At 38.1% G+C, this 17,224-nt stretch overlaps 1 protein-coding gene across 3 annotated transcripts in view; it reads right to left on the bottom strand.

Annotated features, from left to right (window-relative positions):
- Positions 1–17,224, bottom strand: part of CRYBG3 (crystallin beta-gamma domain containing 3) — a 110,006-nt gene that overhangs the window by 51,185 nt on the left and 41,597 nt on the right. For 2 of the 3 annotated variants that reach the window (XM_082695198.1, XM_082695199.1), the window contains 6 exons: positions 10,372–16,621; positions 9,034–9,078; positions 8,168–8,283; positions 7,084–7,231; positions 2,111–2,247; positions 685–799 (listed from right to left, as the gene is read on the bottom strand). In XM_082695198.1, coding sequence (XP_082551324.1) covers positions 685–799; positions 2,111–2,247; positions 7,084–7,231; positions 8,168–8,283; positions 9,034–9,078; positions 10,372–16,621 — 6,811 coding nt within the window. The remainder of the gene's footprint in view (positions 1–684; positions 800–2,110; positions 2,248–7,083; positions 7,232–8,167; positions 8,284–9,033; positions 9,079–10,371; positions 16,622–17,224) is intronic. The other variant, XM_082695200.1, reaches the window with a different exon arrangement.

Here is a 17,224-nt window from a genome sequence, read left to right as displayed (position 1 = left end):
TCTTTGTGACCTCAAGGTTGTACAGCATAAAAGTAACCCCTTCCTCAACAAAGTAATTCTAGAATTTCCTGTTTTTAATGCTACTCCACACTGTGGTATTTCTTAAAATTTCTTAAGTTTTTCCTAGTTTTTATTTTTTAAAGGCACAGAACAGCCAAAAATGGTTTATCACATAGCTAACATTTATTTGAAGAGTTTGCCCCCAATTAAAAATGTTTGCAACAAAAATACTGTATACACTTATTAACTTTAAGAAAACAACCAAAAAAAAAAAAAAGAAAGCAACCACTGATAGAACTGTCCATTTATTAATAATGCTGAGCTTATCATTCATTACTCTGGTGGAAAAGCATAATTAGAAAAGTAGTTTTCAAATAAGCATCAAAAAATTTCAAAACTGTATTCAAAATTTTCACAGAACAATACTTATAAGGAAACTGCATGCATTGTAATAACTCGCAACACAAAATAAATTCAGATATTTGTTTTCTAGAAAACATTAAATATTTTTACATAGATATTCTCTATTATTCTCTATAATATAGAGGCACAGAAAAATAATGTATAGGTTGCTGATCCAATAGTACACATATTCATTTCTCAGGATAGACGGCATAAGCAATCACCACAGTTATTTTAGATTCATGGGCACTTTGGAAAATGCCAGTTTTTAAATTTGCTTACCATTTGAAGTGGATGCAATGATTTCATTTCTGTGGCAGAAATCTCAAAGAGTCCATGGTCTTCCTCCAGAACTGTAGCTTGCCCCTTAAAATTAATATCTGGGTAGGCAAGCCAACTAAATAAGAAATGAATGGTTTGTTAAAGTATAATAGGAATACTTTAGTCTGGTACTGTAACAGTTAAAAGTATAAAGGGCTATGAAACAAACAAAAACGAAAAGAACAAAACAAAAAAACAGAAAACCTTCATGGCAGAATCACAACCAGTAAAACACATTTGAAATGACTTCACTAGATAGCATACAACAAGAGTTAATGTATTTTTCAGTACTCATATTCAAACACTTTAAGTCTATTATACATACTCCAAGCAGTACATATTACTTTTCTTAGAATTTTCTAGTATTTAGGAGGTGTGACACCCTTGACTCAAGCAGAATATAACTGGAAGGAAAAAAAATTCCACTATATATATATATATATATATATATTTTTTTTTTTTTAACAGTGGGGCAATCAAAGGTGGGATTCCATAAGGCCTTTTACATCTTTCCCCTCCTCCCCCAATCAAGGCATTTTACATCTTTGACCCACATTTTTAGAATCAATAACCAGTTCAATTGCCTGTTGCAGGAACAGTATCTGAAATGAGATCCCCGAAAGACAGACCTACCTTGTAACTAAATTTGGTAATTACAGACTTATCTCATGGGCAGGGTCAATTATTGGGTCTGCCCACAGTTTTAATCTGTGGTTGGGAGAGATGAAGAAAGATGTCCTATGGTGACCCCCAAATATCTACACCAACCATCATCAAAGCAAATAAAAAAGAATGAAAGACAGAAAAGGAACCCATGTTGAACTGGCATCACAGAGTTGTGATTTGCGCTAATCTGGAACTAAATTAAGACTGAGCTCAGTCATACCCAGAATCTAAAAGATACCTTTGGAGTCAGAAAGGTTTGGTAGCAGACACAGGCTGAAGCAAATCATATAATTTCCTCATTTGTAAAATGTGTCGCTCCACCCACCTTACAGGAATACAACAAACAAAAAAAGCACTGCGTGTTCGTGCTGTGGAGGCACTCAGTAACTACTGGCACCGAGACACCCTTGAAACAGTTCAAGCTCCAGATTTTTAGGCCAGGACATGCTTTTATTTCTCAGTCCCCAAATCTGGTGGATGAAAACATGATGAATGCATCTATCAAGAACTATGCCTGAGAATCTATCTGCTCCTGTGAGTCCTACATCAGAGACTTAATTGGATCCAAAGGAAGACAGAATCTGTTTTAATCCCTGCAACGGTCTTTCTTGAGTATCCAGGAGCATAAATAAAATCAAAACTTCACAAATATACAGGTCATCCACTGAAATTTGAAGTAAAAAGTTAAGTTTGGCTGTAATAGGGAGAAACGGATACATACACTCCTGACTTCACAGTGAAGGACACAGATCTGGGGATATTCAGCTCTTCCAAATTGGGGACTGCTCGCTGTATATGGATAGGACAACATGCTGGGTCAGCCTGTGGGCAAAGTTCTATCTCTGGGATGCTGCAATCCTGAAAAAAAAAAAAAAAGAAAAAATTGGCTTTGAAATCATCTGGAGACACACACAATTCAGTATTCTCAATACCCTGGATACACAATTAAAATTATTTTCACTGTTCAGTTGAATTTCTTCACAAAAACACCATGAAGGAAATACTGTTTCACTTCACCAGCTTTTTAAAATGAATTTTTTTCTAAGAAGTTACATTGCTAACATGAAAATTATAAATATTATCAATTGAAAAAGTATTACTCATTTTTTTCTGCTTTGTTTTTAAAAGTCTTGTTCTATTAAGCAATCAATGTTCAGTTAACAAACTCTGTGAGTGCCAAAAGTCTTTAAGCCTTCCTTCTCAGAAGCATAACAAAGCCATAAGGAGGAAGGGAGTTGAATAAAAGTTGATCTCATGGGGGATATAAAAAATAAATAACAGAGAGGCACACTACTCCCTCAGTGTGTTATCTAATTTACATTGACAAAAGAAGTAGGAATTAGAAGTGAGGGTAAAGGAAATCTGTTTTCCTACTTGTGGGATTCTGTTTATTTTAGAACAAGTTGGTCTGAAGAAGAAAGGCATTATGAAATTTCACCCCATCCTCCATCCCAAATTCACTGCCACCATGTTCCGTCAAACCTTCCCTTAAAATTTCACTTATGTATCTCTCTTTTCTATTCCCACTGTCAAGGCCATTCATCAAGGCTAAGACTTTGATTATAGGCCTGTATCACCAGTCAAGTACTTGCCACACTTTATACAGTTGGGCTTGTTAGAGAACACTACTTTGCTCATGACACTCCTTGGCTCAACACCCAAGCATATCAAATTTACATTTGTTTAAAAAAAAAATTACATTTGTTTGCCTTTTTACAACATGATACCAACCCAGTGACCCTCAGGAACTCCACACACCTCTTCAGCCATACTGGTATCCATACTCTCCCCATCCCCTTCTTTATATGGCTTCTCTTTGTAAATGTTTCCCCCCATTGCAACTAAAGGGAGAATTTTCTATATTCTTACCAATGAAAATCTTCTAATAGTCAAGTTCTAACACAAAAAAGACTTCATCTTTTTCTTGGAGAATCAAAGCTACAATTATTTTTCCCTTCTCTGAAATTACGATGTGTTTGTCTGAACACACCAACTCCATAATCATGAGTGTTTAATTATACAACTCAAACTTTCAGTAGCATAATTCTAACCTAAGAAATTGCAAAATTCAAGTGATTATGCTTTAATGAAACAGGTAAATGTGGTAAGAATCAGAGGTGACATTAGGCTGAACAATTGTATTTTTTATTATAATCAGTTTTGCAATTTATAACTGCAATTTTGTGATTTTTTAACCTTCTAAACTGAGTTTTCCTATTAATCATTCTTAATCATTCCTATTAATATGTATAAGCAAATTAATAGATTTTATTTTTAGAAAACTAGTTCTAAAATGCAATACAGTAAAGAGGCACAACCTAAAATATCCTTTAAAGTTTAAAAGTATATATCTGTTTAAAATTTCCTTTCAAAGATAGTCAGGGGCACCTGGGTGGCTCAGTGGGTTAAGCCTTTGTCTTCAGCCCAGGTCATGATCTCAGGGTCCTGGGATCGAGCCCCACATCAGGCTCTCTGCTCAGAGGGAAGCCTGCTTCCCCCTCCCTCTCTCTCTGCCTGCTGCTCTTCCTACTTGTGATCTCTGCTCCTCTGTCAAATAAATAAAACTTAAAAAAAAAAAAAGATAGCCAGAAACATCCACAACAGTCACCCATCAATCTTTAAGGCTTTTGTTCGTTATTAATAATAGAGTTCTAGTAACAGTATTTAAAATGCTTCCATATTAATGTTCCCCCAGGGATGGTAGGCACAGTAACAGAATACTTACACAAGTTAGTTTCCTCTGCATTGTGTTATACAAACAATGCATGGGTGGTGTGCTTTAAAAGGGAAAAAGCTAAAAGGCAATTGAGTCTGCCACAATGCAGAAGGAAACAGCATAATGGAAAAAAGTATAATGATGGCTAAAAAATGGAAAATAAACAAAAATAAGAATGTTTATGTCCTCAGCCAGAGTATCCGTTTTTTCTCTAGTTAACTAAAAAAAATTTCACCGGTTAAGTTTTATCTTCTTCAGGGTGGCTATTCTCAAAGAAATAATGTCTCTTGCAAGACTTGCCTAATTCTTGATAGACCAGGGCAGTAAACACTAACAACTGAAGGATACTTTATAGTAACCTAGCAACAATGAACACTTCATTCTTAGCAGTCTGTATGGCTTCCTCCCCAACTTTTCTAGTCACAATATACTTCACAGATATCTTGATGAAACTTGCAAGCTTAGACTACTAAAGCCTTTGTAGGCATGAAGGCAAAACTACAAGAGAGAAACAGGCAAGAATGGATTATAGTTAACAAAACCAGTAAGAAAATATAATTGACTTCACCTTCCATAAAACACCTTCAGTCCCTGATCTAACAACAGATCTCTCTTCTCAGCAAATTAATGAGGATAAAACCAAAGTAACTTCTGACCATAAGAAAAATGTCATTCCTTTAAAAAAATATTAGCTGCACCATAAACAGTAATTTGCAATATTCACTTCTAATTTTTGAGAAAAGAAATATCTGACTCAAGAATTACTGCAATGCTACCTCACCCCAATTATCTCTGGGAGCAAAGATGGCGGCTCTTGAGCAGAATCTACAACCACTGCTAACTGCTGGCATCCCCCACAGCTCTTCACAGCAAACTGAAGACATGATCAAAAATTATCTTTAGAGAATAATGAAGTTTTGACTACTCAGATTAGAGCAAATGAATGATGAAGCAAGATAAGGTTAGTTCTGGGCTTAGGCCTAGGTGAATTTGAAATGGCAACAGTCCCCATGAAAACGAAGCCATCAATAGGGAGAATTTTGACAAGGCTGGAGAAAGGAAACGGCTTGATGCCTGACTCTTACTTTGTAAAACATTTAGAACAATGCTAATGCCTTTTCCATTAGATGCTCAACAGTTTTTCCTTCCTCACTGAAAGTTGCTAGCCTGTCCAAGACATGTGGGCACTCACACTGCGATTAAAAAATGACTCCAAGAACAAACACTGGAAGAAGGAAAGAATACAAGCAACACTTATTCTTTCTTTTAATGTAGTCTAAGCAAATAGCAGGTGTGCAAATACCCATTTATATATCCATTTTAAACAGACTGAGTCTTTTGCTTGATTTTATTGTAGGTGGATTTCTGGGTGGTGAGAAGGTTGCTATTTTCAACAACTTATCTTTTTCCCCCACTGGGCTTGGCATGATGCCTGACATTCAGAAGAACAGCACAAAACCGTAAGTTACTTAAATCTTAGAACACTCTACCTACAAATTATTCATATTAATTTCTAGTAAGTTAGCTAATTAAATGAGACTCAAATGCTCCTTGCTGAGCTGCACTGCTCAGTTAAATTTTTCAGTGAAAACGAACATTGCCCTCAACACTGTGGCCTTCTATCCCCTTGTAGTACTACCAACCTTCACCTCTGCATCTAACACAGGCGGCTCTGCCAAGAACTTGCTCACATTTCCCACCCACCTAACCCGTGTTTACTTTCTCGAGATTCCAATCAGGTGTCACCTCCTCCAGGTGAGGTACCCCTTTTGTGTGCACCCCGAGGGCCCTGCAGAGCATTTTTACTTCATATGGTTATGTGATTCAGCGCCCTTCCCCTCAACTTTAAGCGATCTGGAGTATGAGATCATATCTCACTTGTATTTCCATTCCTCATGCCTATCACAGTGCTGGGCCCAAAAGCAGAACACAAATTTATGAAGACACAGGCTTGTTTGCAGTTTTCCAGGAAGGATAAATCCACATAAAATACATGCAGATACCCCTTTCATGATGGCTTTTTCTATAAGCTATCTTTAATTTTTCTCTATGCCATCTGCAACTATCAAGAATTTAATAACATCAACCCAAATCAATGTGAGAGGATCCACCTTAATTTGTATTTTTAGGCATATAAACAAAATCTCCATAACTTGAAAAAATATAGGGGACCCTGGGTGGCTCAGTGGGTTAAGTATCTGCCTTCAGCTCAGGTCATGATCCTAGGGTCTTGGAATCTAGCTCAGCATAGGGCTCCCTGCTCAGCTTGGAGCCTGCTTCTCCCTCTCCCTCTGCCCCTACCTCTGCTCATGCTCACTCCTGCTTACGCTCTCTCTCACACGCACTCTCTCTCGGACACAGTAAGTAAATCTTACAAAAAGTAAAAAATATATATCTGTGACTGTCATATTCATAACTGTAGTAAACCACGTGCTGTTTTCTTGCTAAGGGAACTCTTAAGAATATACTGGGAAAATTCTGTCCCTATTTGAGATCTTTCCTAATCACTAATTCACCTCTCCCCTAAACCACCACAGCACTTCCCATGAAATGTTTTATTATACTGGGAGACCTTCCTCATGCAAGTATTAAATGATATTTTCTAAACAGAAAATAAAAAAGCAATATACCTACCCTTTGTTTTGCCACTCTTCCTTCTCTTTTTTTCCCGTAACACTCATCACTCACACACACACTCACTCTCTCTCTCTCTCTCCCCCCCTACACTCAGGAGAGATTACTTAAAAAAAAAAAAAATATATATATATATATATATATATATATAACAGTTTAAATTATCATTCACTCTAATACTTCATATGTATAAATTCAAAAGATCATCATCAATATAATAAAAATTAGTAAAACTACCAAAAATATTAGCAATCACTTCTAAACACTGCTAGGCCAAAGTATAGCTTTACTACATGACAAATGAAACAATACAGAAATTAGGGGAAAATCAATGATCATGCTACCTTTAAGACACGTTTGATAGAACCCAATACAAAGTCTCTCTGTGGATGCTTTCTGTTCTGAAGGATCCAGTCACGATTTAACACCTTTTCCCCTTCTTCCAGCACACATTTCTGACCCTGGAAATGTGGCTTCTCATATAAAATCCAGCTGAGAAAAACAAAAAAGCATGATTATTTATAATTAATTTTCTAAGAAATGAGGCATAAAACAAATGATACTTAGACCACAGACTATCTCACCTACCTAACTTTTAAAACCTGAGCTATTTTCCACCATTAGCATATAATTCTATTTGAAACAATGATATATACTAATTTAAGTAAAGACAAATAGCATAAGAATAAAAGGACATACAACTTGGAAATATTCCTGAACATAACCTATGCCTACCCATATAAAAGGACAAATGCACTTTCTAGATGGTATATAAACAAACCAATACATTTCTATTAAAACAGCAGCTTAACAATTCCAAATTTTAAATGAAAGCACATGTATCCCATTTTATTACATGAAGACAACACTACATCCTATCATATACATCATGAATATTGATCAGTGAGTAACTGAGACACTGGACAAAGAAATCTTGGCTCCAGCTTATCCAAGGATAATGGTTGATTGAGGTTTTCCCTTATTTTTATACCACACAAAGAATCCTTCATTTCTTGACTATGTCAGCTATACAAATGACCCTAAGTATGTGCCCTTCACATTCCTTAGCATCCCACAAATTTTGAACTCATTTTCAAAGCTATGCTTCCTTCAACTCACGCCTTTAACTCAACTTGCCAAATCTATCCTGCTAACAGCATAGTTTCGGAATGGTATTGATTGTATATAATATATATACTAGGTCTTGTTACATATAGCTGGCTTTAAGCACTGAGAACAACCTATATTTTCTGTCACCGTAGATAAAAAGAACAATTAAATTATAAAGCAGTAATAAGATTTCAAAATATTCTGTCAAAAACTAGACAAAAGGGGATGTGACTTCAATAAAAAATTAAAAACACATAAATAGTAAGAAAACAGACTTAGTTGGGGGAACAGGCTACAAAATTTTAAAAGCTCTCTTACCAGCCCCTTACAACTTTTATCAGTACCCCATTCGGAAAGGACCATGATGTAGCATCAGGAATACTACAGTAGATCTCTTGCTTATATTTACTTCCATGGAGATCATAGATAACCATCTGCAACATACAGTAAGCAGGCACAATAACTAATTTTAAGAATGCATTTAAAATTTCAAAATGTCCTAGAATGTAGAAAATAAAAGATCCTAAATATATAAAGAAATTTTTTTAGATGTTAAATCTGTGAGTAAAATAATCCCTTTTAAAGTCAGTTATGGGCATCTGTGTGGCTCAGTTGGTTAAGCATCTGCCTTCAGCTCAGGTCATGATCCCAGGATCCTGGGATGGAGCCCCATGTCAGGTTTCATCAAATACATACATACATACATACATACATATATACATAAATATCTCAAAAAAATAAAAACTTTTAAAAAGTCAGTTAAAAGTATTTAACCTCCTCAAATCTGAAAGTAATCTTACTTTTTTTTTTTTTTAAGTGAACTCTATACCCAGTGTGGGGCTTCAGGTGACAACCGTGAGATCAAGAGTCGCTTGCCTCCCAACTGAGCCAGCCAGATGCCCCTAAAATAACCGTACTCTTCATATTTTATCTCTGTCTATAAGAAACTTACACCTACTGGGGCACGTGGGTGGCTCAGTCATTTAAGTATCTGCCTTCAGCTCAGGTCATGATCTCAGAGTCCTGGGACTGACTCCCACATCGGGCCCCTTGCTCAGCGGTGTCTGGTTCTCCCTCTCCCTCTCTCCCTCTCTGTCCCTCATGCTCTCTCATGCACTCTCTCTCAAATAAATAAAATCTTTAAAAAGAAAACCAAACAAACAAGAAAAGAAACTTAGGCTTACCTTCCCAGGTCTTGGGTTACACCTCAAAATTTGTTTGTTAATATTCTGTAATAATAAAAAAGTGTAAGAAGGAAGCCTTAAGAAGCATCAACAGAAAGTTGTATATAGTTCAGTTTCTTAGCAGTCACAAATTTAATTTATCACATATATACTTAGGGGCCATTAAATGCAAAGCACACCTCTAGGTTCTACAAGGGCTGTCAGGGCAAATATAAAGAAAAATAATGTGTTGTTTGTGCCCTCAAGAAGCTTAGAGATACAAAGGGGGAAACAAATCACATTCACATGACTCTCCTAAGTGAAGGGTTAAGTTAAACTACAGGTAAAACACAAAAAAGATACCAAGTGATGGCAATAAAGGGAAATGGCACCATCATAGAGGTCAGACGATAGCACAGGGAGGGGCCCAAAGCTTGTCTGAGCAAGTGATATGGAGAAGACCTTGAAAAACAGTATTTCAATAAGCAAAGCAATGTGCCAGGCTGGGGTCAGGAGTAGAAGGAAAAAAGCTTCCATGAAGAGAACATATTGAGGAAAAGTACAGTGATAGGAAACCCATGGTGCATGACCAGAGCATGAGACAAGGCTGGACAAAAAGGACCTGGGTGTGCTGTAATGCTGTGAAGATGTTCCACGTGACTTGGTAGGTGATGGGGAATCATTAAAGAAACACTTCTTCAAATCCCACCCTTTCTTTCAAAAAGACTTTGCCTTGCATGCTACTGGTTGAAAGGAAAGTCCCACATTAAGTGCATATTCTATGTTAGACTTTAAATATTTCTAAGGCAAAGAATACATATAGCTGGATTTCAAGGCATTCCCCAGCTATAATGCTTAGCTTTTTCTTTGAATTAGGCTGCTTATTGCCCTACTTTGTATGAACAACATGAGCAATTACAGTGAGAGGATACTGTGAGGCTGTCACTTAAATATTTTAAAATATTATGAAATATCTTACTGAGATACATAGGCTCAATGGTTCCAGTTGCAAATTCCCCATATATAGTGCCTTCAGAAATTCAAAATGTTGTCACTTAAATTAGCTTGAAAACTAAATATTAACAAAGAATTAGGAAATAACATGCTTCACCCTATGCCTCTTAAATTCTGACTAGACAAATTTGTTTTCTCAATTTAACAGTCCAGCTAAAATAAAGGAGTTATGACACACTTTGATTAAAGGATAAAGTAACCTCTGATATATTTTTAAAACAATCTTTACACAACCTCAAAACACTAATTTTCTTAATAAGCTTTCATATCATTTCATGACCAAAAGCACTACCTCACTAGGTAACTAGTTAACTACCTCACTAGTTAATAATCAAAATAACTTACCTCTGTGAACGGGCTTAATCTGCCTGAGATGTCCTGAGCTTGGAAATATTTTGACACTGGTTCCTGAAAAATCCCACCAAATCGGGCTCCTTTCTCTGCGGAATGGGTTTTAGAAGTCTGCAAATACTGATGATAAGCACTCTTTAAAGAAGAATGTAGTTTGGAAGTAAGGTCAGATTTTTGTAGAAATGAAGTCTTTTCTGGCCACAGACCAACTTGCAGGGTGGAGGTAGTAGGTTCATTTGACATTACATATGAATTCTTAGAAATTCCAGTCCTTTCCTGGCTATCATCTGGGTAAAATGCGATGGAAGGGTCTGGCAGTTTGAAGGTTTCCTTCCTCCTAGCTCTCAGGCTTCCTTTATGTAATGGCTCCTCCTCCTCCTCCTCTTCTTCCTCCTCCTCTTCCTCTACTCCCTGTCTGTCTTCATCAAAATTCATCTTTAAACGCTCTGATACTGACTGGAGAAGGGATAAAACAGAAGAGGGCTGGCTTGCACTCTCTCTTGATTTTGTGGAGCCATGGTGACCAGGAGAGACTTCGCTGGACAGAATGTCCTCCTGAGAACTGTCATCTTCATAAATGGGAGACAAAGCTAAGGGATAAATTTTGTACCTTTTGGCCTCCACTGATAAGAATGACTCTGAACTATCACTATCAGATGTCTCACCTAATTTAGTATCCTTTTCAAAATGATGGACGAGGTCAGTTCTGCTCTCAGACCTCTCACATGCAAAAACAGGCATGCCATCAGTGGATGTCTCAGGAAACAAGACAGAGTGTGTTCTTCTTACTTCTGCAGTAGCACACCTATCCTCATCTTGAAGGGGTTCTTCATATAGTATAGTAAAGGAAGAATTTTCTTGTTCATCCTGAGAAACAAAGGCTAATTTAGATTCTTCTTTTTCACCACTATAATCATCATCTCTTATTTGATTAGCTACTGCAGTAACAGATAATCTTCTGTCTAGCTTCCCTATGGTACTCTCAGGTTGAAAATCTGGCATTGCTAAAGCTGGGTAGCCTTCATAATCCTTACTTAATGTCGGTGATTCATATCCCCTGAAATAGGAGGAGGCAAGTCTGTTGTCACACACTATCAAGCCTTCCTTTCTTTCAGGGGAATCTCTCTCCTTTTCCCCAACACTCTGTCCACCAGACTCTTGCGGGGTTTCTTCAGCTTCATATATGGGAGGCATGGCCTCTGCTTGTGTAATAGGCAATTCCAGATCTGTTCCGTATGTTTTCTGAATGTTTATCATTGTGGATAACACTTTATGTTTCCTGAGAGCCTCATCAGAATCTTGTGGAGATAATCTTTCCATTTCTCTTGGAGAGGGCATGGACACCATCATGCCGAGAATCTCTTTAGCCTCTCTCTTACATGGTTTTTCCATTTCTAAGGAGGCAGGGGCTGCTGCCTTGTGTGCTTCTTCCACTTCTATCATTTCAGTTTTCCTAATACCCTCTCCAGCATCCTTCTGATAAGGTATTTCCAATACAGGTCTTACAGTCTTTCCAGTGATGCCTTCGACATCTTTTTCATAGATATTTACCACTTCTAACATAATGGGCATAACCTCAGCTTTGTCCATATCCCCTTCAGCATCCCTTAGGTAAGTATCTTCCATTTCTAATCCAACAGGTATCACCTCAGTCTCAATATCCCCTTCAGCATCCTCTGGGTAAATATCCTCCATTTCTAATGTGGCAGGTATCAATTCAGTCTTTTCAGTAATCCCCTCAAAGTCTTTTTGGTAGATATCTTCCATTTCTGACATAACCGCTGTAATCCCAGTCTTGCCAACATCACCTTCAGCATGCTTTTGGTAAATATTTCCCATTTCTAATCCAACAGGTGTCACCTCAGTCTTTACAATATCCCCTTCAGCATCCTTTTGGTAAATATTTTCCATCTCTAATGTGGGAAGTATCATTTCAGTCTTTCCCGTAATTACCTCAGCATCTTTTCGGTAGAGATTTTTCACTTCTGAAATAACAGGCAGCATGTCAGTTTTGCCAAGATCACCTTCAATATCTCTCTTTTTATAAGCTTTTTTCATTCCTAAAATGGCAGGTAATCCCTCAGTTTTTTCAATATACCTCTCAGCATCTACTTGGTATCTCTCTCTCACTGTAAGAATGTCATCTATTGGCTCAGTTTTTGTGATATGCAATTCAGCCTCCTTTTCATATGCTCTTCCCATCTCTGACACAGGAGGGATTGCCTCATATTTCATAATATTCAACTCAGCATCCTTTTTGTTTGTTTCTCCCAGTTCTAACATGGAAGGTCTAAGCTCCATTCTCCCCATATTTATTTCAATATCTTTCTTGTGTACTTTCCCTACTTCTGATGTAAGGAGTGTGCTTTTATTACTGTGTCCCAGTGAGCTTTTTTCAGACATACACACAAGACTATCAGACAAACTGCTTTTGGATGTCCCGGGTACATGAAGGTCATCATTTGCAAATGGAGGCCATTTGAAATTTAATACAAGAGTCCTTGTATTCTCTGTCCCAGTGTTGTGATTATCCACACACTCTATTTCCACGGTCTCTTTAGAGTCCTCTTTGAAAAATAAATGTGTTTTTACCTTATTATCTAACCCTGTATGGCATGTGTCTTCCACTAGCAAAACAGTATCTGATTTCAGCAAATTTCTACTATCAGACTGTTCAGCTCCATTTCCAGAAAAAGGGGACTTTTGGTAGAGAACAATTTCTCTTCCTTTAGCTGACTCTGGGTCATTAACTAGGTCACTTACGGAGAAGAACCTACCTAATACTTTATTTTCACTGATTTCACACGTGCCTTGATTTACTGCCTGTTCGGACACCAAGAACTCCCTTAATGTATCGTGTGGCTTAACATTATCACTGTTCAGAATTTTTGAAGTATTATCCTGAAGTTCAGAATCCCAGGTATCCTTAGTATCTTCAAAAGGATCATTTGTCAAATTTTCTTGGGCTGAATAAATAATCTCATTGACTAATTTCCTAGCTTGATCTTCTAACAAACAAGATAAATTCATTCTATCAGAATCAAAAAGGAGACTCTTCTCACCAGCTGTAGGTGAAACACAGACCTTTTCTTGCCCTTGGACAGCTGACCTGCTTTCCATACCCTGCTCTTCCAAATGCTCTGTCAATTGGGTCCCTGTCAGTGTCCCTTCTGATGGGTTATTCTCAGGAAGGTCTTCTTTCGGAGTACCTGGATTCATTACGCCATCTGTGGCTATATGCTCCTGGCAGGTAGCAACTATGTGTTTAGATTTTAATTCTTCCCTGACAGAGGTAAAAATTTCACTAATCAATGTATCAGCCTTTTTTAGTAAACCACTTTTGAGGTCCAAAAGTTGGTCATGTGCTCTCCTCCTTGCTTCTATGTGCTCAGTAGATGCTTCAGAACACTGCTGGCTTGAGCTGTTAACTGACGTTAAAGCCCCAGCAACTGCTCCACTCTCTGCTTCCGTGGGATTGTCAAATTGGGCAGCAGTTGGGAAATCAAGAGATCCCTTCCCTGTAGGATTCCCAAAATGTTTCTGAAATGGGGTCACTTCTGACCCTGTTGGGACAGGTGTTTCCAATTCCAAATAAGAGCTCTTAGGGTACAGCAGGTTAGTTAAAGAGGCACCTTCATGTGTGGCATCCATGGTAACTTTTATAGAACTGAAGTTATTTGGGGGATTATGTGAACTTAAAACCACGCTTTCTTCAGAGGTACTGGAGGAAGACATGCTATCAATACTATCACTTAGGAAATGAGGATTCGCTTTCTTTCTATGAAATAAGGCTTTCTTTTCTGATTTCAACATAGGAGCATTATGAAAGTGTGAACCCTCAGATGCAAAGGCATTTTTTTCTGAACTTTTATCAGAATCCAGAAAAGGTGAATTTACTTTTGTGCTGTCAGTTTCTTCGAATTGTGGGGAAGCACTGGTTAGGCTGAGTTTTGCCATTTCTGAGAAACCAGACATCTTTCTAGTCCCACAAATATCTGAAGATTGATGAATTACACAAGCACTAGCTTCATAATTCTGTGCCATTTGCCTAGTGACTTTTTCATTAGGAACAAGAGGTAAAATCTCAAATGTATTACTTTTGGGAAAAGCAGGAAGATAAACTATGGCTTCTGCCTCTGTTTCCTGAATACCTTGGTATTTGGAGGCAGGAAGAGAAGCTTCAGTTTGACAATTCTCTTCAGGGCCAGAAAATGAATACTTCTCTTTGCCCTCTTTATGGTCCATCAATTGAAAACTTTTGCTCTGTTCAACCTCTTGGGAACTTAATTTCAATAAAACAAGCTTTCCTGGAAGATCTGTAACTTCAAATGGAGAAGTTTTATCCTGAGAAATGTCTCTGGGCTCTGTCTGGGAAACAGCTATCTTGGAGAGGGCTACAGTGTTTCCTCTTCCAGAATGCAGCTCAATAGGAACACTGTTTTGACCATCAACTTCCACTTTTGATAAAATGTTGGCAATGTTAGGTTTGGTTTCCAAGGAAAGAGAATGAGACTTCTCTATAGTGCTCTTACTTGGTCTTGTGTTGGAAAGCATCAATTCTGCTTTAGTAGGGTCTTGAAATGAAATGGAACTGTGGTCCTCAAAGAAGCTTTCAGACTCCAATCTCGAGTCTACTCTAGTTACATGAACGTCTCTGGCTTTAAGATCTAGTGGAAACTGACCTTTTTCGCCTTCAGGAAGAACGTCCTTGGATTCTAGAGCTGCAGAGGCATGCTTAAGATGAAGGCAAGCAGGAAGACTCTTCCCATCTGCTGCCTCAGCATGATTTGCCACATAACACTGACACTGACCGGGCTGAATGGAAATACCAACAACGTTGACATCCCCTGTTTCGGGGAGCACAGAAGAACATTCGTCTTTTAAAACAGGAATATCTAATTTGCTTGGAACTCTGGAAACAAAGGTAGGAGATGAAATACCTAAATCTGATTTTTTACAATCAAGGGTAAGAGATGTTCTGACACCAGCAGATGCTTTGGCTTGTTGAAGACTCTCAGAATCAAGAAGAGATTCTGAAATGAGCTTTTGGGTAGGTTCAAGACCCAGTTCAGGTGCTATTTTACTTTCTAAGCATGCTACAATGGCTGATTCACTGATCTGTTTTACAGAAGCAGGGCTGTTTTGATTTAATCTAACCACGTGAGACATTTTGCCATGTGGCCAAAAATCAGGCTTTTTGGCTTCTGTTACAAATGACTGGTCAGTATCTTTGGGTAATGGCTCAATTCTATCTTTTAGAGCTTTTACGAGACTTGAAGCTGTGGGTTCACCAACCAAGGTGCTTTCTGTTTCTTGTTTGATTCTTCTAGCAACCAGTTTTTTCTGTGAGTCTTGGGCACACAATCTGTCTCCTTCATTTACAGGTTCTGTCACAGCACGTCTCTGAAGAGTGGGGATACTGGCGTGATTGGCAGCCTGCTCTGCTGAGTTGTCTGCTGTTTGCTTGTCAGAACACTTACTCTCTGGCAACTGTGGATCTTCAAGCCTAATTGATTTATTTGAATTTGGCAGATCTGTACTTCCCTGTTTGGTAGTGTTGCTCCCATCAGACTTCCTATAAGAGAAGTCAGAAACAGCAGGGCTCACAGGCTCAACATGTTCTCTTTGCACCAAGGTCCCATCACTCATCACCAAGCTGGCTTCCTTCACTGGAGTTTCTGTTACCCCCTGAAAATCTGAACTGGAAGGAATTTTACTACCGTTACTTCCTGTAAACAACACTGAACATAATACCAAATTTCTGTCAGTCTGAGAAACTGGTGCACCACTTAAATGGTGCTGTGAGTCAGATTCTGTAACAGGGGAGCTGGAGTTAGTCCCAGAAGAAGGGGATGACCTACTTCTCACAGGTCCCCCAGGATCATTTTTATTTAAAACATCCTTAGAAAAAGCAGTATTGGGCAATTCTGGGTTGTTTGTCAGATGGCTTTCCACGTTAAGATTTATTTCACTACAATCAGAGTCTTCTAAAAGGCCTTCGAACAAATGTCCTTTCACAGATACATCTGTGCTAGCTGATGACAATGACGATGCCATCCTTGCCTCTGTCTCGCTTCCAGGACCAATACGGATGCTTGTACTAGAGTCAGAACTTTCACTTTCTCTGTCCGAGGGAGTCACAGTTTCCAATGCAGTCTGGTGCTTCAAATATTTCCTGATTTGTCTGGGGCCTCGATATGTTGCATACGTTACTGAAGGCCTCTCTGGTTTGCCATCCAGTTGTCTGTAAAAAGCAACAGCACAATAATATCAGGAAATATATTTAGTAACACTTCGTAGTAATCCTAGAAAGTGTGGGAAAGTCTATCTTTCCAATTACTCCAACTTTTAATATGTATTAATTGGAGGAGGAGATCCTAAAATGTTTTAGGTTAAACCTGTCTTTGTTAAAAATAATAATAATAATAAAGATTTGACAAGCAGCATGTGAATGTCAAGGCAGCATGCATGTCTGAGTTCCTTAGAACCTTTCCCCCTTACCTGATTGTACATCTCTCTCACTGTGGTTAATGGAGAGAATGTGGACTGACAAGTCCAAGGCTTGGGCTTTAGTTATAATCTCAAAGCAGTGCTTCACTGGAAGGAACCACACTGCCTGTATGTCTCATGCTGGCAAGTTCATGGATACAAATTTCTCCACCATATCAGAGGATCATAGTAAGCTTCTCTTCCTTTACTCTTAGATGTGAATTTAAACAGCAACTTTGAGCACACAGGGAGAGAACTTTTAAAGGAAAACAACTGGTGAGATGTGTAGCCCATGTCAAGCACTCAGTATACATTAATGATGGTTAACTCAATGAGAGAATTGCCTTAAAAATCCTCT

Source organism: Mustela nivalis (genome assembly GCF_964662115.1).
Source record: "Mustela nivalis genome assembly, chromosome: 1".
Lineage (NCBI taxonomy): Eukaryota > Metazoa > Chordata > Mammalia > Carnivora > Mustelidae > Mustela > Mustela nivalis.
The sequence above is the reverse complement of the archived record's forward strand: the minus strand, read 5'-3'. Positions and strand labels throughout refer to the sequence as shown.